General features: G+C 42.6%; 1 protein-coding gene across 2 annotated transcripts in view; it reads left to right on the top strand.

Moving 5' to 3' along the window:
• LOC109933214 (pseudouridine 5'-phosphatase) overlaps positions 1-26,898 on the top strand; it is a 39,553-nt gene that overhangs the window by 3,708 nt on the left and 8,947 nt on the right. The window contains exons 2-3 of one of the 2 annotated variants that reach the window (XM_048598200.1): positions 3,920-4,138; positions 5,808-6,037. In XM_048598200.1, the coding sequence (XP_048454157.1) occupies positions 3,920-4,138; positions 5,808-6,037 (449 nt within the window). The remainder of the gene's footprint in view (positions 1-3,919; positions 4,139-5,807; positions 6,038-26,898) is intronic. The other variant, XM_048598201.1, reaches the window with a different exon arrangement.

Below are 26,898 nucleotides of genomic sequence, written 5' to 3' on the forward strand. Positions count from 1 at the left end.
TGCCACCCGAAGGTTGCAGGAACAGCACCTCATATTCCGCTTGGGAATCCTGCAGCCCAATGGTATCAATGTGGATTTCACAAGCTTCAAAATCTCCCCTCCCCCTACCGCATCCAAAAAACCAGTCCAACTCGTCCCCGCCTCCCTAACCTGTCCTACCTCCCACCTATCCCCTTCTCCCATCTCAAGCCCCACCTCCATCTCCTACCTACTAACCTCATCCCGCTCCCTTGACCTGCCCGTCCTCCCCGGACTGACCTATCTCCTCCCTACCTCCCCACCTACACTCACCTTTACTGGCTCCATCCCCGCCTCTTTGTCTCCTTTCCACCTATCTTCTCCTCTATCCATCTTCTATCCGCCTCCCCCTCTCTCCCTATTTATTTCAGAACCCCCTTCCCCTCCCCCATTTCTGAAGAAGGGTCTAGGCCCGAAACGTCAGCTTTCCTGCTCCTATGATGCTGCTTGGCCTGCTGTGTTCATCCAGCTTGTTATCTCAGATTGTCCAGCATCTGCAGTTCCTACTATCTCTCTTTACTCCTTCTCCTCCCTGACCCTCACATCCCCCCTTTCACCCAACCACCCTGTCCCCCTTAACCTCCACACACCGCCCCCCCAACTCCCACTCTCCCCTTCTCCCAACACCTGTTCCCCTCCGCGTCCTCAATTCTTCACCTCCCCACCCCTTCCCTTCTCTAGCCCCAACCCTTCCCCTCCATTTCCATGCCACCACAAGGATTGGTGCTGGGTCCACTGCTTTTTGTCATTTATGTAAATGATTTGGATGTGAACGTAGGAGGTATGGTTAGTAAGTTTGCAGATGAGACCAAAATTGGAGGTGTAGAGGACAGCGAAGAAAGTTACCTCAGAGTACAATGGGATCTTGATAAGATGGACCAATGGGCCGAGGTGTGGCAGATGGTGTTTAATTTGGCTAAATTTGAAGTGCTGCATTTTCGAAAGGCAAATCAGGATAGGACATATATACTTAATGGTAAGATCCAGGGGATTGTTGGTGAATGAAGAGACCTTAGAGTGCAGGTTCATAGTTCATTGAAAGTGGAGTCGCAGGAAGATAGGATAGAGAAGGTGGTGTTTGATATGCTTGCCTTTATTGGTCAGTGCATTGAGTATAGGAGTTGGGAGGTTATGTTGCAGCTGTACAGGACATTGGTTACACCACTATGGGAAAACTCCATGCAGTTCTGGTCTCCCTGCTGTAGGAAGGATGTTGTGAATCTTGAAAGGTTTCAGTAAAGATTTACAAGGATGTTGCCAGCGTTGGCGGGTTTGAGCTATAGGGAGAGGCTGAATAGGCTGGGGCTATTTTCCCTTTAGTGCTTGAGGCTGAGAGGTGACCTTATAGAGGTTTATAAAATCATGAGGTCTTGGACAGGGTAAATAGACAAGGTCTTTTCCCCGAGGTGGTGGAGTCCAAAACTAGAGGACATAGGTTTAAGGTGAGAAAGATTTAAAAGGGATCTAAGGGGCAATGTTTTCACATAGAGGGTGGTGCGTCTATGAAATGAGCTGCCAGAAGTGGTGGAGGCTGGTACGATTACAATATTTAAAAGGCACCTGGATGGCTTTCTGAATAGGAAGGGTTTATGGAGATATGGGCCAAATGTTGGCAAATGGGGTTGGATTAATTTAGGATATCTGGTTGGCATGGACAAGTTGGTCCAAATGGTTTGTTTCTGTGCTGTTTACCTCTATGACTCTGATTTTAAAAAAAATATTGCAAGGTGCTGCTAGAATATCTGAAACTACTTCAGAAAAAGTAGAAGAATGAAAGATGACCTTACTGAAACACACAAAATTCTTAGGGGGGTTGATAGTGTAGGTGATAAGTTGTTTCCTTTTGTGGTAAAGTCTAGGATCAGAGGGCAGCATCTTAGAACAAGGCGTAACGCACTTAAGGCACAGATGAGAAGGCATTTTTTTCTATCGTAATAAACCTGTGGAATTCTTTATTGCAGAGGGTAGTTAAGCCTGGGTCATTAAGTATAGTCAAGACTGAGACTAATCAGTAAGGAAATTGAGGTTCCTTTGTTCTTTATTCATTCATGGGATGAGGGCATCACTGGCTAGGCAGGCATTTATTGCCCATCCCTAAGTTAAGAGTCAACCACATTGGTCTGGGTCTGGAGGCACATTTAGGCCAGACCTGGTAAGGATGGCCTTTTCCTTCCTTAAAGGACATTAGTGAACCACATGGGTTTTTCCCACAATCGACAATGGATTCATGGTCATCTTAATTCCAGATATTTATTGAATTTAAATTTCACAACCTGCTGTGGCAGGATTCGAACCAAGGTCCCCGGAACATTACCTGGGTCTCTGGATTAATAGTCTAGCAATAATACCACTAGCCATTGCCTCCCCTTGGTTATGGGGAAAAGGCAGGAAAGTGGAGTTGAGGATTGCCAAATCAGTCTTGATTTCATTGAATGGCCTGTTTCTCCTCCTATACCTTATTGTCTTATGGAAATAAATGGCAGACAGCCAGAGAAGCACAAATCCCCTGAATGAATTAAAAATGCCTGTACAGCTTCACATTAAAGAAGCTCAGCATGACTCAGGACAAATCATGATGCATGACTGACCCATTCACTGCCTTCAGTAGTCACTCCCTTCACTGCCAATGAACAGTTTCCCTACGCCCCAACTACTGCAGCAGTTCAAGAAGGCAGCCCATCACCACCTTCAGAAAGGCAAATAAGGATGGGCAATAAATCCTGGCCCATCCAGTGACACCTGCATTTCATGAAGGAATTTTTAAACATATCCTTAAGCGGGAAATCCACTTTACATATTTCAGCAGCAGAATATCATATGCATGATGTTCTTGTCCATTTAGAAACAAACTATTGTATCTTCTGTCTTGTAGTGAGCAATGCCATGGGAGATTTTCTGCTGTAACACAGTCCTCTGTTGCTCATTTGCTTGCCTCTAAGTCGTAAAGTCCTGGATCCAAGTTCAGCTCAAGGACTTGAACGTAGAAATCAAGGCTGAGGTGCCATGGTTAGAGTCAGTGGAAGCTGCACCTTTGGGGGTTCTGTCTTTTGGGAGGGTCGTTAGCTCAGTTGGCTGGACAGCTGATTCGCGATGCAGCGTGATGCGGACAGAAGGCGTTCAGTTCCTGCGCTGGCTGGGATTACCATGAAGGACTCTCCTTCTCAACCTCTCCCCTCACCTGAGGTATGGAGACCCTCAGGTTAACTTGCCACCAAGTCATGTCTCTCTAATGAAGTCTGTTAGAACTATGGCAACTTGGTCTTTTTTTAATTGTCATTTTAAGTGAGACTTTAAACAGGGTGAGATCCTGTCCATCCTGTCAATTGATGTAAAAGTTCCCATGGTACTATTTTGGCAAAGGTGATTATTCCCTGCATCCTTCTAATATTTATCTCTCTATCAATATTCTTTCAACAAATAATCTGGTCGTTGTTGCATTGCAACTTGCATGATCTTGCTGCAGGTAAACTAGTTTCTGCATTTCTCACAAAAATAAGTATACTTCAAAGCACTCTATTGGCTGTAAACCTCTTTGAGATATCCTGTGGCCATGGGAAGCTCTGCATAAATGCAAAGGACTTCTTTTCTTCACGCCCTCCTTCCCTTCCTGTGGATGATGGCTGCACCCAGACCAATGTTATGCATTCACAGCATTTCCAGAGCTGAGAGCAGATGTGGATCAAATCTCCTGAATTAGTCAAGGGTTATAGGGAAAGGGCAGGAGAGTGGAATTGAGGATTATCAGATAAGTCATGCTCTTTACTCCTTTACTTCTGCATCTACGAAACTGCACGTTAACATAGTACATTCCAGTTCCATTGATTGAGCAGGGGAAGGGAGCGGTTGAATCTTTTTGCACGTAGTGTTATTTGCTTCTCTGATTCTCTCCTTTCTCTCGTAGACACGGAAAGACTGTACACTCTTGTGTTCGATGAAGTCTGTGGACGTTACAATAAGAAGTTTACATGGGAGTTGAAATCCACGATTATGGGTATGCAGTCCATGGCTGTGGCCAAAATTATTTGTGACAAACTGGAACTTCCACTCACTCCAGAGGAATTTGTGAAGGAATGTTCCGTTATAGAGAAACGTCTGTTCGCTTGTGCAAACCTAATGCCAGGTAACTGTCAGTCATTTACAAATTTAACAATCAAAAGAGAAGTCTATCTCCATTGTTAAGTCAATAAGCAGTTGTGCCATGAAGAGATAGTAAAGAAAAATTAGGATGAATGACACCATTTCGATCCTTAGAACATTCCCATGCAGATAAATAAAAAGTCACAGATTAGTGGAATTCTGGATTCCCACAGTGTCATTTGTAGCTCAATTGATATCTTCAAGGTGAAGATCAATAGAAGGGATTCCAAGGCTGTCGTAGAGTCATACAGCATGGAAACAGACCCTTCGGTCCAACTAGTTCACACTGACCTTGTTCTCAAACCACACTAGTCCCACTTGCCTACATTTGGCCCTTATCTCTCCGAACCTTTCCTATTCATGTACTTATCCAAATGTCTTTTAAATGTTGTAACTGTGCCTGCATCCACCACTTCGTCTGGAAGTTCATTCCACACACAAACCATCCTCTGTGTAAACAAAAATGTTGCCCTTCATGTCCTTTTTAAATCTTTTTCCTCTCAACTGAAAAATATGCCCCTTAGTTTCATATGGGTCCACAACAAAGAAAGAGGCCCTTTGGCCCATCGAGTCCCTGTGTCAGTCAAAAACAACCACCTAAGTATTTTAATCCCATTTTCCAGCACTTGTATGCCTTGACATTGCAAGTGCATGTCTAAATCCTTCTTAAATGTTATGAGGGTTTCTGCCTCTACCACCCTTGCAGGTTCTGACTTGAGAAGCTGAATAAAGCCTACCGATATTCACAGCCAATAATATTTCATCGTACAGTTGTTGTTACTTCATAGAAAGACATGATACCAATCGGATAATGACCAGATAATGTGTTCTTATAATATCAGTTGGAGATTTGGTATTGGTCATGACAGCAAGGAGAAATTAGCCATATGCACTGATTCCTCCCAGGCTGATGGTACAGGTTTCTTCACAGACCAATTATCCATATGTTGAATTAGGCAGCAAAAGATTGTGAAGAGATTTACAAGGCTTTTATTGTAAATCTATCGCACACACCACCCTTTTGAATCCTTTCCCTGTACAGTAGACAACCCTAGGGAGAAACGTAGCTTTTGTGTTCTAAATCAACCTGTTCCAGATGCTATTCCACACACATCTGGAGAAGGGGGACTAGAACCTGGATTTTCTTACCTAGAGGTAGGGGCATAATTTAGAAATTTTCTGTTCAACTTGTACAGTGATGTTGTTACACACCTCTGGTGCAGGTAGTTCTTGAACCTGGGCCTCCTGGTTCAGAGGCAGGGACTCTACCACTGCACTACAGAGCCCTTGGCTTGAATGCAGCCAATACAAACTCCAGTGAGCATCCCCTGCTGTCAACAGACTCTTGGGGCTGTTCTGGTTTACCCTTAAAGAGATGCATTTTGGATTTAAATGGGAAAACACTGATCATAGGCTCAGTTACTGCTCACTGTTAATCAGCCATATTGGAAGAACAGGGGAAAAAATGTAGTTTTGCTATGATTTGTGTTTCCCCCTCCCTGGCCATTCCATACGCCATCCACTGGGAGCCCAGCAGGCCTGTTGATGCTGGCAGGCACATTACATACGTGAGCACAGATGCTTGGGTGTTGTACCCTAATGGGTTGATTGAAATTAGTTAACTATTGCACCTTTTCCTGGTCTTCCCTAAGGTGTAGAGAGGTTAGTTCACCATCTCAGCGAACACAATGTGCCAATCGCAGTGGCTACCAGCTCACCCAAGGAAAAGTATAACCTAAAGACATCCAGGCACAAGAAATTCTTCTGCTTATTCCACCACATTGTGTGTGGCGATGACCCTGATGTGAAGAAAAGCAAGCCTGCACCTGACAGCTTCCTGGTCTGTGCTAAGAGATTTGAACTTCCACCACCTATTGAAAAGGTAGGACAGAGCAAGCTACTTCCTTTGTTTTAATGCCAGTTTTAGTTCCACTTTTCCTGTGTTTTCATATTCCTAGCAAGGTGCTGCCACTTGCTTTTATTACATTACCTATTAGTGAGCCAGGCATTACCGGCTATTTTTCAGTTCATCACAAAGTGTACTAAATGACGTATGTGATAATTCAAAGGAAAATGGGCATTAGAGTGGATAATTCAAGTTCAACATGGGTCGGTCTGAACTCGTGATGTTAGGTAGTAGGAATAAGAACTAGCAGCAGGAGTAGGCTAATCAGCCCATCGAGCCTGCTCCACCATTTGATAAAATCATGGCTGATCTCACCTTGGCCTCAACTCCACTTTCCTGCTCATTCTCCGTAATCTTTCGACCTGTTACTAAGTAAAAATCTCTCTCTCTTCCTTAAATTTATTTGTGTCCCGATGTCCATTGCATTCTGGAGTAGTGAATTCCACAGATTCACGACCCTTTTGTGAGAAGTACATTTTTTTTCCTCACTTTCTGTTTGAAATCTGCTAGCCCTTGTCCTAAAACTGTGACCTGTTGTTCAAGATTGCCTGATGTGAGGAATCACCCTCTGTACGTCTACTTTGTCAATCCCCTTCAGTATCTTATATACCTCAATTAGATCTCCTCCCATTCTTCTAAACACCAGAGAGTGCAGGCCTAAACTGCTCAATCTCCCTTCGATGTGGAGGTGCCGGTGTTGGACTGGGGTGGACAAGGTCAGAAGTCACATGGTGCCAGGTTATAGTCCAAGAGGTTTATTTGAAATCCCAAGCTTTTGAAGCGCTGCCCCTTCATCAGATGAAGTGAGAAGAAGCAAACAGGCACAGAATTTATTGGCAGAGAGATCCATGGGCAGCGAGAGCTCAAAAGATCATACAAATGGTGTAAGTGGAGTGTTGAATAATAAGTCTCTGCAGATGATCAAAAGTGTCAGATGGTTTGAGTAAGGTGTCAACTGCTGAATAGTAAGTGAAGGGGGTGACCTATAATCTGATTAATTGAGGCAGAGAGATAATTACAGAAAATTAAAAATAAGGTGGTGCTGGAGACAAACTAAACGGCTGGAATAACACGAGTCGCATGCTGAGGGTCTAACCAAAGTAACGAGTAATCCAAAACTGTACACATCAATTAAGCAGAGAGATCATAACAAGTTATCCAGGTGATGGTGTTAAAACAGGACAGTAAGGAAGGTTTTACAAATACAGAACAGTATGGTGGGGTTACATGTAGCACGACATGAACCCAAGATCGTGCTTGAGGCTGTCTCCATCGGTACAGGACTTGGCTGTCAGTTTCTGCTCAGCGATTCTGCGTTGTTGTGTATCTTGAAGGCCGCTTTAAAGTGTTCCCCGACTGGGAGGGAACATTCCTGTCCAGCGATTGTTGCGTGGCATCCATTCGTCTGTTGTTGTAGGGTCTGCATGGTCTCACCAATATACCATACTTGCCTGCAACATATGAGATAGACAACATTGGCTGAGTCACATGAGTATCTGCTGTGTACGTGGTGAGTGGTGTTCCCACGTGTGATGGTAGTGTCCATGTCGTTGATGACATGTCTTACAGAGGTTGCCATGGCAGAGTTGTGAGGTGTTGTGGTCGATGTTGTCCTGAAGGCTGGGTAGTTTGCTGTGAATGATGGTCTGTTTAAGGTTTGGCAGTTGTTTGAAGGTGAGAAGTGGGAGCATAGGAATGATCTTGGTGAGATGTCTGTCGTCATGTTGAAGGCTGCGAAGAACATGGCGTCATTTCTCTGCTTTGGGGAAGTACTGGATGACAAAGAGCACTCTATTATGCATGTCCGATGTCTGTCTTCTGAGGAGGTTGTTGCAGTTTTTTGCTGTGGCTTGTTGGAACTGGCGATTGATGAGTTGAGCATTGTTCTTATGAGGGTGCCTTTCAGCATCTTTTAGGTGTCCATCACGTTCCTCCTTGTCTGAGCAGATCCTCTGTGTGCACAGGGCTTGTCCGTAGGGGATCGCTTTTTTAACAATTTTAGAGTGGAAGCTAGAGAAGTGCAGCATTGTGAGGTTGTCTGTGGGCTTGTGGCAGCGTGAGGTACTGAGGTGGCCGCCGTTGATGGAGATGCGTGTATCCAAGAATGAGACTGATGCTGAAGAGTAGTCCATGGTAAGTCTGATGTTGGGATGGAACTTTGTTGATATTATTGTGCAGTCATTTCAGTGATTCCTCTCCATGAGTCCAGAGGAAGAAAATGTCATTGATTGTATCTGGTGTGTAGCATTGGTTGGAGGTCCTGTGCAGCAAAGAAGTCTTGCTCAAACTTCAGCATGAAAATGTTGGCATATTGGGATGCAGATTTGGTCCCCAGGGCTGTTCTGGGTGTCTGGATGAAAAACTGGTTGTCAAAGGTGAAAACGTTGTAGTCAAGGATGAAGTGGATGAGTTGGAGTGTGGTGTCTGGAAATTGGCAGTTGTTGCTGTTGAGTATCAAGGCTGTTGCAGTGATGCCAACGTCGTGGGGGATGGCTGGTGTACAGTGCCAAAATGTCCATTGTGACGAGGGACGTTCTTCGTTCGACTGGTCCACGGGAGCTGAGTTCCTGTAAGAAATCTGTAGTGTCGTGACAGAAATTGTGGGTTCCCTGTGCAATGGGTTTTAAGATGCCCTTGACGTAGCCAGAGAGGTTCTCAGACAGGGGTCCCATTGCCTGATACGATGGGACGTCCAGATGCGTTGGCTCTGTATATCTTCAGAAGGCAGTAGAAGTCTCATATGCGAGAAGTGCGCAGGATGAGAGTGAATAGGATACTCTGAAGATCTGGATCAAAGGTCTTGATCAGTCTGTTGAGTTGATGGGCGTGTTCTTTGGTCGGATTGGCAGGTAGTTGTCGGTAGTGTTCCTGGTTGTTCAGTTATTGGGACACTTCTTTGCAGTAGTTTGTTCTGTTCTTTATGACAATGGCTCCTCCTTTGTCTGCTGGTTTGATGCCGATGCGATTGGTTTTGAGAGCATGGATGGCATTGCGTTGTGCTGGGTGATGTTCTGTGCTATCTTGTGAGCGTGACTGATAAATCCAACGTTAATGCATCTCCTGATGGCCTGAGCATATACATCACACCCAGGGCAGTGGCCTTCCAGAGGGGTCCAATTTGTCTCTTTCTTCTTTGGTCGCTACACTACAGATCTCTCTGTCAACTGTTCTGGGTTGTTGGTTGTCTCATTGGGCTTGCTGTTGACATCTCTATTCATAAGCCAAACTCCTCACCTCTGGGATCAATCTAGTAAATCTCCCCCGATGCAACTAAATCCATCCTCAAATAAGGGGACTAAAATTTTCACAATATTCCAGGTGCAGTCTCGCTAATGCCTTGTACAGTTGCAGCAGCACTTCCTTACTTTTCCACTAATCCTTTACCAACAAATGCTGAAATTCCATTTGCCTTCCTTATTACCTGTTGTAACTGCACATCAGTTTTCAGCGATTCATACATGAGGATATCCAGATCCCTTTGCACTGAAGCATGCTCAAATTTATCTCCATTTAGATAGTAAGTTGTCTTTTTATTCCTCCGACCAAAATGGATAACCTCACACTTATCCACATGAAACTTCGTCTGCCAAATTTTGGTCCATTCACATAACCTATCCATATCTATCTGTAGGTATTTTTATGTTGTCACTGCAACTTATTTCCACCTATTTTAGAATTCAGATTACATACGAAATAGGTTTCTTGAGCCTGCTCCACCATATAATGAGATCATGGCTGATCCATGTCAATGTCGTTTTCCTATACTATATGCATATCCCATGAAATTTGATCTCAGTCTTGAACATGTTCAACAATTAAGCTCCACAGCCCTCTGGGATAGGAAATTCCAAAGACTTAACATCTGCTGATTAAAGAAATTCCTTCTCATTTTAAACTGAAGTTCTAGACCTCCTCCAAAGGAGAAACGTCTTTCCTGCACCTACAATCTAGACCCTATAAGAATTTTGTATGTTTGAATGATACCATCTCTTATTATTCTAAACTCCAGAGAATATAGGACCAGTCTATTTTATCTTTCCTTGTGGGAAATCTCAGAGATAGGTTTGGTGAATCTTTGTTGTGCTTCCTCTCTGAGAAGTGTATATTTGCTTACATGAGACCAAAAGTGCTTGCACGAGGCTCCACAAGGCTCAACAAGTTCCTGTGCTGTACAGTTCTGTATAATTTCAAGATGATAGCTTTGCTGTTCTTGTAATTTCATGATAAATAATAATGGGTTGAATGGTACCAGACCCTGAGTCAGCCAGTAATGCTGCTAAAGCTTCACAACTGATTGGACCAGTAGCATTAGGAGCCTGCTACTTCCTTTGAGCTGAGCTCCCTCCGCTGCACATCAATGCAGATCCAGAGCCTTTTTCTGGATCTTTTGGGATCTTTTGAGATTGTCAGCCCAATATCAGGGTCCTGAGGCCTGCAGTAATAGACAGCTCAAAATACTTGAGATAACAGAGCAGGGAAAAAAAAAACAAACCATGGGTATTGGTGAGTGGCTTGATTTATGTCTTTTAATCGACCTATTCAGCAATATTTCTGTACATCTCTGGAACAGGTGGGACACTAAGACAGCACCACAGGAGCCCAATGAGTGTTTCTTAAAAAACGTTTCCAACATTAGTGTGTTGATAAAGCCATCAGTTCTTGTTCACAGCCCGTAAAGAAAGGAAGTCTTAACAATGCACTTAAAAAATCATCATATGGTCCGACAAAGTCAACATAGTTTGAGGAAACAAGATCGTGTTTGATAAGTTTAATAGAACTTTTACTTAACTAATAAGAGAAATAAAGAGAAGCCAGTAGATGTAGTATACCTGGACTTCCAAAAGGCATTTGATAAGGTGCCAGACAAAAAGTTAATAGGTAAGCTCATAGAGTTGGGGGTGGGTGTGAACTATTAGCTTGGGAAGGGAATTCGTTAATACACAGACAGGAGGCCAAGAGTAGGAATAAATGGAACATTCTCCATTTGCTAGGCTGTGACTTGTGGAATGCCAAAAGATCAGTGCTGGGACCTGTCAGCTGTTTACGTCTGATTAATGGCTTTGACAAACGGATAGAGACTAGATTATTAGTTTGCTGACAATACAAAGATGGCTGAAAGTGTAAGTTTTGAAGACACAGAGAGGTTGCAAAGAAATAAAGACAGATTAAGCGAGTGGACAGCATGATGGTAGATGCAGGGAGTGTGATGTTATTCACTTTTATTGTAAGAATAGGTGAGCAGAATTATTTTTAAAAGCCACAATGTCCAGGAGACTTTGGGTATGTTTGTACATGAACCTCAGGAAGTTAGCATGTAAATTTAGCAAACAATACGGAAGGCAAATGGCATGGCAGGCTTTATTCCAAGAAACTGGAGTACAATTTTAAAAAAATGTAAGTTTACCAATAAATGTACAGGGCATTAGTGACTTTGAATGGTATGTGTAGTTTTGGTGTGAATATTTAAAGAATAATATACTGTCTTGGAAGAGGGGCTATGAAGGTTTGCCAGATTGGTCTCAATGATGAGAGGGTTGTCATTTGATGAAAAGCGATGGAAATTGGGCCCATACAGAGGTGATTTCATTGGAGCATACAAGACTTGAAATGATTCAAAGCTTACATTTTTTTTATATTGGTGAAAACATATGGCGGCCTCATTAAGACATTAAAACCCATTAATGTGGGGAAAATAGGCATTGGGTATATTAAAACTTTAGATCTGCATTTCCTGCCCACAAAATTTTAATTCAGATACAGAACAAAGCCGATAATTTACAGTTGGCATCTTCTATTGCATTGGGTAAAGTTTGATCCGTGCAGTAGAAATTTCACTGTACCCAAAAGAACTGGTGTAAGGCACAAAGGCAAAGCTTTAGCTTACGCCAATAGTTGCAAAAATAAACATCATCCGGGACAAAGCAGTCTACTTCAGTGGCATCCCATTCAGCATTTTCTCCACCACTAATGCACATTGGCAGCAAGATGCACTGTAGCAACTCACCCAGGCTCCGTCGACAGCACCTTCCATGACCTCTTCCACCAGAGTGTCAAGGGCAGTAGACGCATGGGACCATTACCACCTGCAAAGATCCCCTCCAATCCACACATCAGCCTGTTCTTGAAACCATATCTTCAGTGTCATTGGATCAAAACCCTGGAACTCCCTACTTGCATCCCAAGAAAGGCTGCTTCTTCCTCAAGGGAAATTAGGGATGGGCAATAAATATTGGCCTAGTCAATGACACCAATTTTCCGTGGACGCATAAAAAAGAAACTGAAATACGCCAACCTTAAAAGTGCGACTGGAACAGTTCAGGAGCAGATTCTTCCTGCAGTTCGGATTGATGGGGAGTTTTCTCACACCCTCTTTCCAGTGTGCGTTCATTGGCATAGAAAGAAGTCACAGGGTCACCACTGCACTGAGCTGTGGAAACAGAGTTTTTCCGCCAGTAACAACTAGTTTGCAAATGATTAACATCCAGCCAGACACAAGGCAGAAATTTCCATGAGCAATGAACCAGGCTCACAGCATGCAGGGGAGGGATTGAGCTGGTGATAAAAGGGACTTCCATCGAGGTTATGGACTGAATTTTGTCTTGAAGTAGAGGAAAGCAGATGAAATTTAAATGTGACTGAAGGAATACCACACAATTGAACATCACATGATCAATTGTTGCATAATCAAACCTCCATGAACATGTCCAACCACAGTTAACAACTGACTAACTTACTTCCGCATTGCTAACTCCACAGTGCTAATGGGGACTTCCAGAATTTCACCTCAGGGATGATAAAGGCACGACAATCCAGTTCCAAATAAGGATGGTGTGTGAATTGGAAGAAAAGGCAGACAAAATGCAAGGTGATGCATTGTGGAGGATCAAATTTAGGTGTGAATTATATTGTAAATGGCAGAACCCTTAGGAACACTAACATTCAGACAAATCTGGGTGTGCAGGTCCACAGTTCCCTGAAAATGGCAGCACAGGTAGCCAAGGTGATTAAGAAGGCATATGGCATGCTTGCCTTTGTTGCTCGGGGCGTGGTGAACGAGAGTTGGCAAAACATGTTGCACCTATATAAAACCCTTGTTAGGCCGCATTTGGAGTATTGTGTGCGGTTTTGGTCACCACACTACCAGAAGGATGTGGAAGGTTTGGAGAAAGTACAGAGAAGGTTCACCAGGATGTTGCCTGGTCTCCAGGGCATTGGCTATAATGAAAGGATTGGTTTCATTGCAAAGACAGCAGCTGAAAGGAGACCTGATAGAGGTCTACAAAATTATGAGAGGCATTGATAGGGTGGATAGTCAGGGGCTTTTTCCCCAGGGTTAAAGTTTCAATTACAAGGGGGTACAGGTTCAAAGTCAGAGGGGGAAAGTTTAAGGGAGATGTGCAAGGGAAGTTTTTCACGCAGAGAGTGATAGCAGCCTGGAATGCACTACCAGAAGAGGTGGTGGAAGCGGGCACATTGAAGACATTTAAGAGGCACCTAGATGGATACATGAATAGGGAAGGAATAGAGGGATACGGATCGAAAAATGGCAGATTTGTTTTTAAATTAATTAGGGCATGATGGTTGGCACAGGCTTGGAGGGCTGAAGGGCTTGTTCCTGTGCTTTTTCATTTGTTCATTTGTTCACGTGGCGATGTTGCTGTGTACATACTGCCCTTGTCCTTTCAGGTGGTCCAGGTTGTGGGTTTGGCAGATGATATCAAGGAAATCCTGGTGAGATGCGGCAGTGCATCTCGTATGTGGTGCACATCACAGATAGGATGCACTGTTGATGGAGAATGAATGTTAAAAGTGGTGGTGCATTCCTGATTAATCAGACTGGTTTTTACAGGTTTATTACAGCTCAATGAACAGGCAGTTCTGCTTGTTCATCCAAGTACAAGCAAGTAAGATCTGTGAAAAAGAGATCAGAGATTGAGAGCTTTTGAAATGTTGTTGAAGCTGCACTCATCCAGAAACAACTGCCTCACCCTCCACACTTGTGCCTTGTAAATACTAGAAAGGTTTTGGGAAGTGATGAGGAAATTAGTGGAGGAGATTCTTAGGGATGGGATTTGCTCACATTTGGAAAAATATGGACTCATTAGTGATAGGTCATGTCTCACAAATTTGATTAGGATTTTTGAGGAAGTGACAAAGATGATCAATGAGGACAGGATGTTCGATATTTTGTATCTGAACTTTGGCAAGGCCTTTGGCAAGGTCCCTCACGACAGGCTGATACAAAAGGTGAAATCATGCGGGATCTGTGGTGAGCTGGTGAGATGGATACAGAATTGGCTTAGTCATAGAAGACAGAGAGTAGTGGTGGAAGGGTGCTTTTTGGAGTGGAGATCTGTGCTCAGTGGTGTCCTGCAGCAATCAATACTGGGACCCCTGTTGTTTGTAATATATGATTTGGAGGTGAATAAAGTGGCCTGATTCATATGTTTGTGGACAGCAAGGCTCAGGATCATTTGTCTAGCTTTCTGGATTACTAGTGCAGTAACATAATCACTGCGAGCACAACTATAGCTAACATTCAAAGGGATTTGCATCGTAGCAGCGTGGTTATCACTAGTTAACAACACTATTCATTAACTTTTGCTTTTTAATTAACACAGGTCTTAAATTCGACAGGTAAAATTCAACTTTAACTGTAATTTATGGAGGACCTTTGTTGTATCCACTGAGAAGGTCATGGGCAGTGGATGCATTAGAACCACACCACTTGCAGGTTCCCCTCCAAGCCACACACTGTCCTGACATGAAATTAATTCTGCCAATCCCTCACTGTTGTTGGGTCAGAATCTGGGAACTTGCTTCCTAAAAGCACTGTGTGTATCTCCACCACATGGCCTGCTGTGGTTCAAAAAGGCAGTTCACCACCACCTTTTCCAGGGCAATTTGGGGTAGGCAATAAATGCTGGCCCAGCCAGCGATACTCCCATCCCTTGAACAAATTTTTTTTTTTATGAAGTAACCAAATACCTTGCTCTCTGGTGAAACATCAGCTCTCATCATTAAGCCTATAGACTGATGGTATAATGACCACAGAGATACAGCCTGTTCAATCAGAGGACAGTTTAACCAATTTATAGAAACCATTCTGATGGGTTCCAAACCTTCTGAGTAGAGTCAGGCAATTTATCACAGGTTTGATGTGCTCATTCAGATGTCTCTTGGAAGAGGCAAAGCATGTCTTTGACATTCCTTTGCTGCAAACCAGTCCTTACAGTTGATGATTACAGTCAAGCTTCAGTCCTTTTAGTTTTTTACAAATTCTGACAGACAAGGTAGATTTTTGCTGAAAAGTACACTATGTGGAATGCATACCAAGTTGTATTGTGTTGATGCTGTCCCTGCAAGTACTGATAAACATTGCTGAACCAACAGTAGAATTTCAGAAGGCACAAATAGACTCATAGAGATGTACAGCACGGAAACAGACCTTTCAGCCCAACTTCTCCATGATATCCTAGATAAATCTAGTCCCATTTGCCAGCATTTGGCCCATATCCTCCTAAACCCCTCCCATTCATATACCCATCCAGATGCCTTTTAAATGTTGTAACTGTACCAGCCTCCACCACTTCCTCTGGCAGCTCATTCCATACACGCACCACCCTCTGCGTGAAAAAATTGCTCCTTAGATCTCTTTTAAATCTTCCTGCTCTTGCCTTAAACCTAAGCCCTCTAGTTTGGGACTCCCCCACCCTGGGGAAAAGACCTTGTCTATTTACCCTATCCATGCCCCTTTTGATTTTATAAACTGGATCATCCACTCAGCACTTCTGATTGAAGATTGCTGCCACTGCTTCAACCTCATCTTGGGCTCTTCCATCATTGAAGATGAGATATTTGAGGAGCCTACTCCTCCAGTGAGTTGTTTAATTGTCCACCACCATTCACAACTGGATGTGGCAGAACTGCAGAGCTTAGATCTGATCCATTGGTCGTGGGATCCCTTAGCTCTGTCTATCACTTGATGCTTATGCTGCTTGGCATGCAAGTAGTCCTGTTTGGTGGCTTCTTCAGGTAGACACCTCATCTTCAGGTATGCCTGGTGCTGCTCCTGGCATGCTCCTGCACTCTCCATTGAACCAGGGTTGATGGTAATGGTTAAATGGGGAATATGCTGGGCCATGAGGTTACAGATTGTGCTGAAGTACAGTTATACTGCTGTTCTCTCCCTGTTCTGTCTCTCCTTTGTTTATTGCATCTCCTACAATTTTTGCTGGTGTCATGCATAATAGACCTTGCGCATGTTTGCCATTTTGAAAAAGTTCAAGGACAGGGACTGGGTAAAAGTGAACTGAGACACAGTTTAGGATCTTGGATGAACTGCAGAGTGCACCTCATGTTGAGAGGTAAGAATATCTCTTTGACTTCATAATCCATGACTTGACCCAATTTGTCACTTTCCAACAATTCCTAGTTACTTTGACTCGCTTTATTGGAAATCATTCATTGCATCTTACTGCCTTCAGGAAAGCTGCAAGTAATTCTGGAAGCTCTTTCCCTTTTGAATGACATTGGCGTGTGGCTTGTGGTATGCCTCTTCCACCTCCTTTCGATTGAGCTGTTGATGGTTTATCTTGAAGGTTAATAGCAGTGAGTTGCTAACGAAGTCTTACATAGCCTGTGCACCCAGTCGGTGAACTGTATTCCTGGAATCATTTTATATGTGTAGCAGGGATTCAAAGGAAGTGGTGGTGATGGATGGGGAAGGTGTGTTGGTGGAAGGGAGATGGTTTTAGGAAGAGAACGAGAGTGAGTGCTCTATAGTGTGTGTGTGTGTGTGTGTGTGTGTGTGTGTGTTTTTCCAGTTTAGTTGGTGAATTTGAATCAGGTTTCTGTTGATCTGGAGTTTGCTCGCTTTGAAAACCTTTTGTCATTTTCTGGGAAATGTAAAGCAAAGTTCAGTACATTTGAAGTTATTTAACTTGGTTACAGTCTTTAGAACCATACATTCTTAAAAAGAAGCAATCTTGCTTCCCTTCAATTTTCTGAAGTTTTGTTAAGATTTTAATTTGTTTGCTGCAAATGACAAGGATTTCAGAAAGTTTCCAGCTTGAAATTTTATCTCGCTTGACTTGGGTTGAAGGTTGTAACTTGGTGAAAAGTTTCATTTTAATTAGTTTAATAAAGGTGAATTGTATTCACAATTGCTTTCTTTCTTTGCCATTCATTCCTGATTTATGACCACCTTTTTAGAAGCAACATAATATATTACTTAGACTAACAGACCAGGCACATTTAGGAGAAAAATTAATTGATCTCTGTTGTGTATTTTGTATGTGTTGTAAGTGTTGACTTATAGGAATGTAAAGTTTCATTATGAAACTCTAAGTCAAATATTAGGACAAAAAACAGAAATTGGTAGTTGAAACCAGGCAGACAGGGGAAAGCAAGTTCAGCAGTTTGCTGTGTAGTTATCACTTTCCACTGCAAAACCTGAACACCAACACATTACACCACATTTGTGGTGGGTGCGTGGAATGTGCTGCCGGCGGTGGTCGTGGAGTCAGATACATTAGGGACGTTTAAACAACTCCTTGGATAGGCACATGGATGATAGTAAAATGTAGGGTATGCAGGGTAGTTTGATCTTAGAGTAGGATAATAGGTTGGCACAACATTGTGGGCCGAAGGACCTGTACTGTTCTATGTTCTATGTTCCATAAATCTCTATAAGGTCACCCATCAGCCTCCAACACTCCAGGAAAAGTAGCCTCGGCCTATTCAGCCTCACCCTAAAGCTCAAATCCTCCACCCCTGCCAACATCCTTGTAAATCTTTCCTGAACCCTTTCAAGTTTCACAACATCTTTCCTACAGCAGGGAGACCAGAATTGCATGCAATAATCCTAAAGTGGCCTAACCAATGTCCTATACAACCTCAATAAAATCTCCCAACTCCTATAGTCAATGCACTAAACAATAAAGGCAAGCATACTAAATGCCTCTTCACTATCCTAGCTACCTGCAACTCCAATTTCAAGAACATGAACCTGCACTCCAAGGTCTCTTTGTTCAGCAACACTCCCCAGTACCTTACCATCAAGTATATCAGTTCTGCCCTGATTTGCCTTTCTAAAATGGAGCACCTCACATTTATCTAAATTAAACTCCATCTGCCACTCCTTGGCCCATTAGACCATCTGACCAAGATCCCGTTGTGCTCTGAAGTAACTTTCTTCGCTGTCCACTACACCTCCAATTTTGGTGTCATTTGCAAACTTACTAACCATACCTCCTACGTTCACATCCAAATCATTTATATCGATGACGAAAAACAGTGGATCCAGCACTGAACCTTGTGGCACACCACTGATCACAGGCCTCCAGTCTGAAAAGCAACCCTCTGCTACCACCCTGTGTCTTCTACCTTTGAGCCAGTTTTGTATCCAAATGGCTAGTTCTCCCTGAATTCTATGTGATCTAATCTTGCTAACCAGTCTACCATGAGGAACCTTGTCGAACGCCTTGCTGAAGTCCACATAGATCACCAATGAAATGTCCAATGCAAAATCAGAAATCTTATTAAAACATATAAGATCCTGAGGGTTACAAGCTCTCTGCATTTACCATTGTAAAATCCCTGTGAATCTTGTATGTTTCAAACAAATCACCCATCATTCTTCTAAATTCCAATGAGTACAATCTCAACCTCTCTTCAAAAGAAAATCCTTCCATACTTCAAATCAGTGGCGTGAACCCTTCCTGATCTTACTCTAATTCTAGTAAATCTTTCCTTAGTTATGGAAGTCTAAATTGTTCACAATACTGATCTGTCATTCAATGTGCAGGAGGTACCTGGGGCCAAATGGCTTACTCCTGCTTCTAGTTCATATGCTCATATGTATGTAAAGCCTGCCTTTGCTTCTTGGGTACTCAGTCCTTTGTACCTTTAAAATCCTAACCCTCGTTTCATACCCCTTCATGGCCTTACCCCGCCCCCCCCATTTCTGTATTCCCCAGCCCCAACACCCCACAATACTGATCTTGTTAAAGTTCCCTGATTTTAATCATTCAAACATTTGACTGCTGCAGCTTCAGCTACCAGGTCCTAAACTCTGGAACTCCCTTTGCAAGTCTTTCCATCTCTTCCTCTCCCTGTCTTCCATTTAAAACACACCTTAAAATGTATCTTGTCAAGGAACCTTCTGGTCCCCTGACCCAATATCTCATTTTGTTAAACTCAGGGAAATGACTTGATTTTTATTGGTTGGAGCGTGGATGGCGCAAATATAGCTTGCCATTTACCAGCCCAAGCCTGGATGATGTTCTAGTTTTGCTGCAATGGGCGTGGACTGCCTCAGTATCTGAGGTAGTTATGGTGTTATGTGGCTTAGTGTCATTTGATAACATTCCTCGAGACAGTTTGGAATGTTTGTTAAAGGGGCTTTTAAAATGGCACCTATTTCTATACCCAAAGGAGTAATGGCAATAATGAAGTGAGATATCTAAACCAAAGTTTCCTCCAATTCTATTAGTAATCTCGTAAAGATTGCATGGAGGATTTTGATGGGCGATGAGTTATAAAGAAAGGCCGAGACTTTTTTCATTGGAGCGTAAGAGGTGAAGGGTGACCTTATAGAGGTTTATAAAATCATGAGGGGTGTAGATAAGGTGAATGGCAAGTGTCTTTTCCCTAGGGGATTTCAAGACTAGGAGATACAGTTTTAAGGTGAGAGGTGAGAGATTTGAAAAAGAAATGAGAGATAATTTTTGTTAGAGGCTGGTTTGCATGTGGAATGAACTTCAAGTGGTGGCTGTGAGCACAAGTTACAAAATTTAAAGACATTTGGATAAGTACATGAATAGGAAAAGTTTGGAGGGACATGGGCCAGGAACAGACAGGTGGGACTAGTTTAGTTTTGGATTATTCTTCGGCATGGACTGGTTAGACTGAAGGATCTGTTTCCATGCTGTATGACTCTATGACAGGTTTAACATTGTGCTGCAAATAGATAACTAAGAAATCCAATTCCCCTTGATTAGTTGCAATTGAAAACTGTTCTCGGACCACTTTACAGAGGCATGAGATAAATGGACGTTAAGTCAGCGAAAGAGGTAAGGTGACAAAAGCTTTGTCAAAGAGGGGAACTTTAAGGGGGCTTTAAAGGAGAAGAAGTGATTAAAAAGAAGGGTTTAAAATGGGAATTTGCAATACAAAATGATGTATTTTCTTTGTACATGATCTTATGAAATGAATAACAAGTATCAAAATCTAGTGCAAGAAACATAATTTAAGCAGCATGTTTTGCAGGCCTGTGATTAAGCATTAGTTTAGGTGTTGCCACAGTTAAGTTCTCAAATTCTGGGCTACGTCCAGTATAGGTACACTCAAATTAATTTGCAATCTGATGGTAACATGTTGTAGCTCTTAGAAAATGTAAAGCTATTGTTATAAAGTAGCAAATATCTTTGGAATGATCTTTAAAATCAGATAAAACTCTTACACTAGCCTCTGTCAATGAGTTACTGGATCAAGATTATGCACTGTTTGGTTACTTAGCCGTGAAGGCTGGTTCAGTCTAAGGAAGCAGAAATTGACACAGGAGCTGGAATTTTTAAAGAAAAACTACTTTCCTTTGAATGCTCATGCAGCTAGCAGGTGGCAATAGGGAAATTTGCCCAGCTATGTCCTGTCCACAAGAAATAGGACAAGTTCACACTGACTAATTACTATCCCATCTGTCTGCATTTGATCATCAGTGAAGTGATGGAAGGAGTCATTGAAAGTGCTATCAAGTGACACTTCTTCACTGAACTCAGTTTGAATACCAGCAGGGCCACTCAGCTCCAGATCTCATTATGACCTTCGTCCAAACATGGACAAAATGGCTAAACTCCAGAAGGGATGTGAGAGTGATTGCCCTTGACATCAGGGCAGCGTTTCACAGAGTATTGAGAAAGGGGTCCTAACCAAACTATTAGAAATCAGGAGGAATATTGGAGTCCTATCTAACACAAAAGAAGATGGTTGTGGCAGTTGAAGGTCAGGGTAATTTCCTAGCCCCAACCATTTTCAGCTGCTTCATCAATGATTGTGCAATGAAATGCAATGTTCAGCACCATTTACAATTCTTCAGACACTGAAGCACCCTATTTCCATATGTGACAAGATCAGGACACCATTCACACAAGGGTTGATAAGTGGGACATACTGGATGGTCTCCAACAAAAAAAAGCTAACCATTTCCCCTTGATATCCAATTGCTTTACTGTTGCTGAATCCCCAACTAACAACATCCTTTGTGATCATCGTTGACCAGAAACTGACTGGACCAGCCGTGTGAAGACTGTGCTAACCAGAACGGATCAGAGATTGGGAATTCTGCTGTTAGTAACTCACCTCCTGTTTCCCCAAGGCTTGTCTACCACGTACAAGGCACAAATCAGGAGTGTGATGGAATACTCCTCACTAGCCCAAATGAGTGAAGCTCCAACAACACTCAAGAAGCTTAACACCATCCAGAGAATCCAGTTCACTTGATCAAGTATCCCATCCGCTGCCTGAATTATTCACTTCTTCCGCTACCAGTGTGCACCATCTACAAGATGTAACTCTCCAAGACTCCTTCAACAACACCTTTTTAAAACTGCAACCTCAACCACCTGGAAGGCCAAAGGCAGTAGATACACAGGAGCCACCAGCAACAAAGTCCCCTGCCAAGCCACATCGCATCCTGACTAAGATCTATCTCACTATTCCTTCACTGTTGCTGGGTCAAAATCCTAAACCATGGATCCTACATGCACTGGATGTACCTCCCCCTCACATGGATTGCATTGATTCAAGAAGGCAACTCATCACCAATTTGTTGAGGGTAATTAGAACAAAGAATATAGAACTGTACAGCACAGGAATGGGCCCTTTGGCCCACGATGTTGTGCCAAACATGACGCCATATGAAACTAATCCCTTCTGCCATTGGTCCATATCCCTTCATTTCTTGCATTTTCCTCACTTCACCTGACAAAGGAGCTATGCTCCAAAAGCTTGTGTTTTCAAATAAACCTGTTGGACTACAACCTGGTGTCGTGTGATTCTTGACCTTTTCCACCCCAGTCCAATATCGGCACCTCCACATCATGCATATTCATATACTTATCTAAAAGGCCCTGAAATGCCCCTATCATATCTGCCTCCACCACCACCCCTGGCAGTGTGTTCCAGACTCCTACCACTCTCTGTGTAAAGAAACTTACCCCTCACGTCTCCTTTGAACTTTCCCATTCTAACCTTAAGTGCATGCCCCCTAGTATTAGACATTTCAATTCTGGGGAATAGATTCTGACCGTCAACCCTGTTCTAATTGGTATCGTAAAAGGCAGCTTTGCAGCCTCTTGAAGAAGGTAATGTGTTATTGAGCCAAGCAGCTAGGTGTAATTCCCTGAGCAAGCTGTACTCATTCAGATTAGAAACAGTAGAGCTGGGACTAGGAAAGGAAGAGGCAATCCAAGGTTCCCATTCTTTGTTGACCTGTGACCACTGTTAGAGTGTGCATGCATATTGGGTGGGATTAGTTGAAATACTGCTTTCTGCAGAACTGCTTTGCTTTCAACCTGATGGACTAGCATTGAGTGATGCATGAAGGGCACGCAGAACTTCTGGGACCCCAGTCCAAGGAGAACCTTCAGAGAACAAGAGGAAATGGAGTACAGGGGAAATCTCTAAGCTTTTACTTTATAACTAGACATCATCTGAAATGTAAGGTGTTCCATAGCATTTTGGAGCTGATGATAGATGGAGAAGTGCTGCAGTTACATTGGAGGTCAGAAGAAGTAATCAAGATCTGCAAATTGGATAGCCTGTCAATATAATTAACAAGAAAAACCTATCAACCTGTCACTAGCTTTCTTTCAAATTCTCTGATTTTATAATGTGCAGCAAAACTATATCAAAGAGTGTTAGTACTAGGGTTTGAGCAACAGGTAATGGTGGGTAGGATTTTTCACTTTATAAATCTCTCTCCATGTACTAGCTACCTAGTGTAGTTATTGACATTTACAGGCCTGTTATTGTTGGTAACTGTTGAGTTATTTTTGGTAATGAATAAAGGATAGTGCATAGGGTCTAGGATGTAGTGTTAAAACGCACTGGCTTAAATGCATATGGAACACTTTTACACTGCAAAACACATGAGCAAATGGAAAATGGGTTTTGTTTTTGTTGCCTGTATCTCCTCATTTTTCTTTCTTTGGTTGCTACAGTTGTTTAACAACAATTTCGTTATGTCAGAGGTGCTTACCCAAAATGAACTGTCCTATCTGTGAAAGGCATAGGAGCACACAAATGGTGGCACTCTGGGACTCATTGAATGTTTCAGCAGACTGGAGCAGTGTTGATTGCATTCAACTTTAAGCTATGTGCTGTGTATCGCTGCTTTGCAACAGAGTCTGGGATAGTGCAATAATGACAACAAGTGGCAGGAAATTGAAACTGCAATTCCTTTGCTACTCTGTCTCTTTATTGGCTCAGAACATGAAAAACAAAACAGTTGAGTATCCTCCGCTCTTCTTCTGGATTGCTTATATTTAATTTGAATGGGAGAATCGTTGTTGGATGCTGCAAAAAAAGGCAATAATTAAAAGGAGCAAACATTACACTAAAATGTAAATCAGGCAACAATTGCATGTAGAAGAATGTTACAGGACAACTTACCAGGAGAGAAGAGGATACAGAGGAGACAGCAAAGGACTAAACCAGGGATCCAAAGTGGTGAAGCTGGGTGCTTTGGAAGAGGGTTCCGAAAAGTTGCACCATACCACCTGTGAGAGGCTGAACTGAATGGAGATTGTTTTAATGTAAAAATATGCAGCACGGTTTGCAATTTAAATTTAAAATCTTTAAGTGTGGCTTTATAGGAGTAGGTGGGAGCCATTTAGCCCCATGACCAAGTTCCGCCATTTGTTTGGAACATGGATAATCTGCACTTTGAACCAATATTCCCTCTATGGCTGTACAGCCTCTGAGGGGTCCTGGTGCATTGGCTTCCACTTCTGGGAGCTTCTGCTATGCACAAATCCTGGAGGTCCAAGTGGTGGGAATTACAGGGAACATTTGAATTGTGTTTAGAATCGCAGAGTCATACAGCATGGAAACGTTTCTTCGGTCCAACTCGTCTGTGCCGACAAAGTTTCCCAAAATAAACTAATTCCACTTGCATATCCCTGTAAACTTTTCCTATTCATGGACCAAGCTGAATGTCTTTTAAATGTTCCAGCATTCACAACTACCTTTGGAAGTTCATTTCACTTACAAACATGTGAAAAAGTTGCCCCTCAGGTCCCTTTTAAATCTTCCCCCTCTCATCTTAAAAATATGCCCTTTAATTTTGAACTTCCCCACCCATAGGAAAAGACTTTTGCTATTCACCTTATCGATGCCTTTATCATGATTTTATAAACCTCTACAAGGACACCTCTCAACCTCCTACATGCCACTGAAAAAAATCCCAGCCTATCCAGCCTCTCCTTCACCTGATGAAGGAGCAGCACTCTGAAAGCTTGTGATTGCAGATAAACCTGTTGGTCAATAACCTGGTGTTATGGGACTTCTAACTTCAGCTTCTCCTTATAATTGACATTCTCCAGTCCCGGCAACATCCTTGTAAATTTTTTCTGAACCCTCCGCAGTTTAATAATATCCTTGCTTTAGCAGAGCTACCAGAACCGTACACAGTACAATTTGTACTGTATTTAGATATTTAGCTGCCTTTTTTCCCCCCTCTGTATCCCTTAATACCTTTAGTCATCAAAAATTTATCAATCTCAGATTTAAAAATTGAAATTGATCCAAAAACATGACCTTCTTTTGAGAGGGAGTGTTCCAGATTTCCATTACTCTTTGTGTGAAAATGCACTTCTTAATTTCTCTTCTAAATGGCTTCATTCTAACTATTTCCCTTGTCTCAGCAGAGAAAATAGCTTCTCTGTGTCTATGTTATTGAATCCTTTTATCATTTTTAAATACCCCTGTTAGGTTACATCTCAACCTCCCAAACTATCGAAAGCAACCTACAAAACCCACTAACTCAGTAAAGTTGACAAATAGCTTGCATAAAAAAAAGACTTACAGCCCCAAGAAAGATGTGACAGCTTGAGAAATAATGTACAACTGAAAAACAACCCTTAATAAAAGCCAGTCGCCAAGATAGCAGTTTCAAGAGGACTAAGTAAGTTAATTTATTTTTTATTATTTCAGAGTTCATGGTTTTTATTATTGTTTTGGGATCACATTCTGCAATTCAGTTTGTTTTCTGTGCAGAAAAAAAAATTAAGGCTGAATACTAGAATACTAGCATAAGTTTCATACTAAGGAGTGGCAGCAAAACTGGTGAGGAGGTATCAAGGAAAAAGTATTTTCATTGGCTGGAGCCTTACGTAATCCATAGAGGTGGCATGCTGTCAACCTTGGCTCAGTCAGCAGCACTTTCTGTCGTTTCTGAGTCAGAACATTGTGTTTTTTTTTAAAACTTGATCACATAATCCTGTCAGATACTCCACACCTTGTCAACTGCCTTCTAGAAGATTACACAATGTTCAGCATCATTCATAACTCCTGAGAAATCTGAATGAAGCAAGACCTGGGTAACGTTTGACTTTTGGCTGATAAGTGGTGGGTAATATTTGGGCCACACAAATGCTGGGCGATAGCCACTTCAGGACAGAGGTTAGAAATTCTGTGGCGAGTACCTCTCCACCTGTCCTTCCAGTGTCTTTCCACCATCTACAAGACACATGCCAGGAGTGTAATGGAATATTCTTCACTTGCCAGGATGAGAGCAGCTGCAACAATGATTAAGAAGTTGACACTGTCCAGGATAAAGCAGCCCCCTTCATTGGCAACCTTCAACATTCGCTCCCTTCACCACTGATGTACAGTGGCAGCAGTATGTACCTGCAGTGCAGTGCTGGACTCTCTCATCAGCGCCTTCCAAACCTGTGACTTCCACCACTTAGAAGGACAAGTGCAGCAATTATATAGATACATCAGCACCTGCAAGTTCCTTGCCAAACCACCCAACATCCTGACTTGGAACTTTATTGCCTGTCACTGAATCAAAACATGCTTCCTAAAAGTATACTAGATGTGCCTCCATCACATGGATGGCAGCAGTTCAAGGAGACATTATTAGGTCAAAGGCCTGGAACTCTCTCACTGTCAGCACTATAGGTCCCTATTTTTCAAGGGTGCAGCAGTTCAAGGAGGCAGCTCAACACCACCTCCTTGAGAAACTTTAGGGTTGGGCTATAATTGCTGGCTCCAACCAAGGGTGCCCACATCCCAAGAAGGAACAAATTAAGAATGCGGCAACATGCAGCATGTTCAGATCATGCTGGCACCTTCCATGCCTATGCAGGCTCAGTCACAATAGCTTATGTGGTGTTAGATTCAGGGAAAAAAATACAAGGATTGAGGTTAAAGTATGCAAGTACCAGAAAAGGATGCAGAAGAAGCATGCTGAAATCTCAGCAGGGCTGAGTATAAATCTACTGTTGTAAAGGGATCAGTATAATGAATTACCTGGATGGCAGGAAAAGCTCACTGAAGTGAGATGGGGATGAATGCTTGGATTACCTGAAACTCTAGTGATTTGCATGGAATTCAGTCAGGTTTTGATAAGCCAGCTAAACCGCACTTGGGGATTTTTGATTGCATGTGTCACAGCCTTTGAGATCGTGACTTGATAGAATCAGTGGATGTTGTCTAGATGTCCAGAGTATGATAGGAATGAAGTTATATACAGCTCTGAAATTTATCTTTGGCTGTAGGTGAGCAGCAGTGGGCCAAAATTCAGGAGAAGAAACCAGCAACAGTCACCA

Source organism: Rhincodon typus, chromosome 6, assembly GCF_021869965.1.
Source record: "Rhincodon typus isolate 14 chromosome 6, sRhiTyp1.1, whole genome shotgun sequence".
NCBI classification, from domain to species: Eukaryota; Metazoa; Chordata; class Chondrichthyes; order Orectolobiformes; family Rhincodontidae; genus Rhincodon; species Rhincodon typus.